The 2,352-nt window shown below is 38.0% G+C and overlaps 1 protein-coding gene across 1 annotated transcript; it reads right to left on the reverse strand.

Moving 5' to 3' along the window:
* Positions 1 to 1,141: 1,141 nt before the first annotated feature.
* On the reverse strand, positions 1,142 to 2,146 carry LOC106398244. Its single transcript, XM_048735451.1, has 2 exons — positions 1,997 to 2,146; positions 1,142 to 1,684 (listed from the first exon to the last, which is right to left on the reverse strand). Exons 1-2 carry the CDS (start codon positions 2,144 to 2,146, stop codon positions 1,142 to 1,144), a joined length of 693 nt encoding a protein of 230 aa, XP_048591408.1.
* Positions 2,147 to 2,352: the final 206 nt, after the last annotated feature.

Consider the following 2,352-nt stretch of genomic DNA (forward strand, 5'->3'; position numbering starts at 1 on the left):
TTGAGAGCTTTCTTTTCAAGACTAACAGTCTTCCAATCAACTGCAACCGTTTTATCAATGACTCAGCCATGCCATTTTATGTATGCATATGGGGAACTGGATGTTCTACATCAATCCCCATTGACATACAATAATCATCAAAGGCTTGCGATGTAAACTCACCAGCATTATCAAGCCTTACTTTCTTAATGGCATACTCTGAGAACTGCGTTCTCAGCTTTATTATCTGGGCAATGAACATTGCAAAAGTCGTATTTCGTGTCGTCAAAAGAGACACACTTGACCAGCTACTAGATGCGCAAATCAATACCATGAAATACTTAAACGGCTCGCACTGTGGGTGGATCGGCCCACATATATCACCATGGATTCTTTCCAAAAACATTGGTGATTCATTGCCTACTTTTGCTAGTGATGGCCGAGTTATAAATTTTCCTTGAGAACATGCATTATATGTAAATTCGTCCGTTTGCAAAATTATTCCATTTTTCAACGGATGGCCTTTCGAATTTTGCACTATCTTTCTCATCATGACTGAACTAGGATGTCCTAGCCTCTCATGCCAAATTTTAAATATATCAGTAAACTTCATGTTTACCACGGCATAGGACTCAGTCATGGTTATTTTCGTACAATATAGTCCAGAGGATAACATTTTTAACTCTTCCAATATATGTTTCCTTTCTGACTTAATGCAATGAAATACAATGCCATCTTTACTCATAGTCTCAATATGATATCCATTTCTTCGGATATCCTTAAAACTTAACAAGTTTCTATGAGACTTGGGGTAATGCAATGCATCACTTATTTCAAATTTTGTTCCCCCTGGCATTGAAAATTTCGCTCTTCCAGAGCCCATAATAATCTTTGCATTACCAGATATTGTACTTATGCTTCCAGTGTAATCTCTTATTTTGAGACTGGAGAAATATTTCTTATCTTTAATTATGGTGTCCGTTGACGCACTATCTGCCAAACACAAATCTCCATCCATTGTCTCAAAGTTTGGCATCTTCTGAATATAAAATATTCATAAAACATATATTATTAAACATCCAATATAACCAACATAACATATATCTTACAACAAAAGATATAGATACTATAATACAGTCTACTTATATCACATCGATTTATATCACTCATCGATACTCTCTGGCTCAACCAGAAAGTCTGATACGTCGAGATGAGTATCATCGTTTAAACCATGAAAGGATGGCCCAGGTTCATCAGAGATGAAGTTAGTTTCACCTCTTCCTTTCTCTTTTCCCTTTTGGGATTCTCTATACAGATCGGCTAAATGTTTTGGTGTACGACAACTACGTACCCAATGACCTTTCATGCCGCATCTGTAGCAAACCTTTCCCGTTTGCCTTTTATCATCCTGGCCCTTTTCATTCCTTTCATTTTCGTGGAAGTTCTTGTTATCTCTTTCATCATAGGGACGGAATCTTCTTCCTCGTCCTCTTCCACGACCATGATAACGGTTTCCACCACGTCCACGACCTCGTCCTCTCCTATTATCATAACTGGATGATGCAACAATTGCTTCTGGGAATGGAGCAGAACCAGTGGGATGAGCTTGATGGTTTAAAGTCACGAGTTGATTATTCTGCTCCGCGACAAGGAGGACTTGCATCAACTCCGAGTAACAGGTATATCCATTCACCCGGTACTGTTGCTGCAGGATTACATTTTAAGGATGGAACATGGAGAGAGTTTTCTCGATCATATCATAATCACTTATTTTCTCTCCACATAACATCATCCTTGAAGTAATTCCGAACATCGCGGAATTAAACTCACCAACACTTTTGTAATCCTGGAACCGGAGATGGATCCACTCGTGTTTAGCTTTTGGAAATATCACATATTTCTGGTGATCGAACCTCTCTTTTAAAGATTTCCAGAGGTCACAAGGATCCTCTTTCATAATATGTTCATCCTTTAAACCATCATGGATGTGGTGTCGTAAAAATATCATGGCTTTTGCCTTTTTCTCATCAGACACCGTTTTTGAACTATCAATGGTTTCCAAAAGCCCGTTTCCTCTCAGGTGCATCTTTGCACCTCCTGCCCAGGTCATATAATTATTTCCCGTAATATCCAGGGCATTACTTTCGAGCTTTGTCCAATTCGACATGATAACTGTATTCATAAAATAATAATATAAGTATAGTAAATACGAGAATTTAAATGCATAATTTACACGTAGTTGTCGTACGCCAAATATTTAGCCGATCTATATCGAGATCAAAAAGAAAAGGGAGAAAGAAAGTGAAATAAACTTCATCTCTTATGAGCTTGAACCATCTTTTCATGGCTTGAATACTCATCTCGATGATTCAG

This window comes from Brassica napus, chromosome A7 (assembly GCF_020379485.1).
Source record: "Brassica napus cultivar Da-Ae chromosome A7, Da-Ae, whole genome shotgun sequence".
NCBI classification, from domain to species: Eukaryota; Viridiplantae; Streptophyta; class Magnoliopsida; order Brassicales; family Brassicaceae; genus Brassica; species Brassica napus.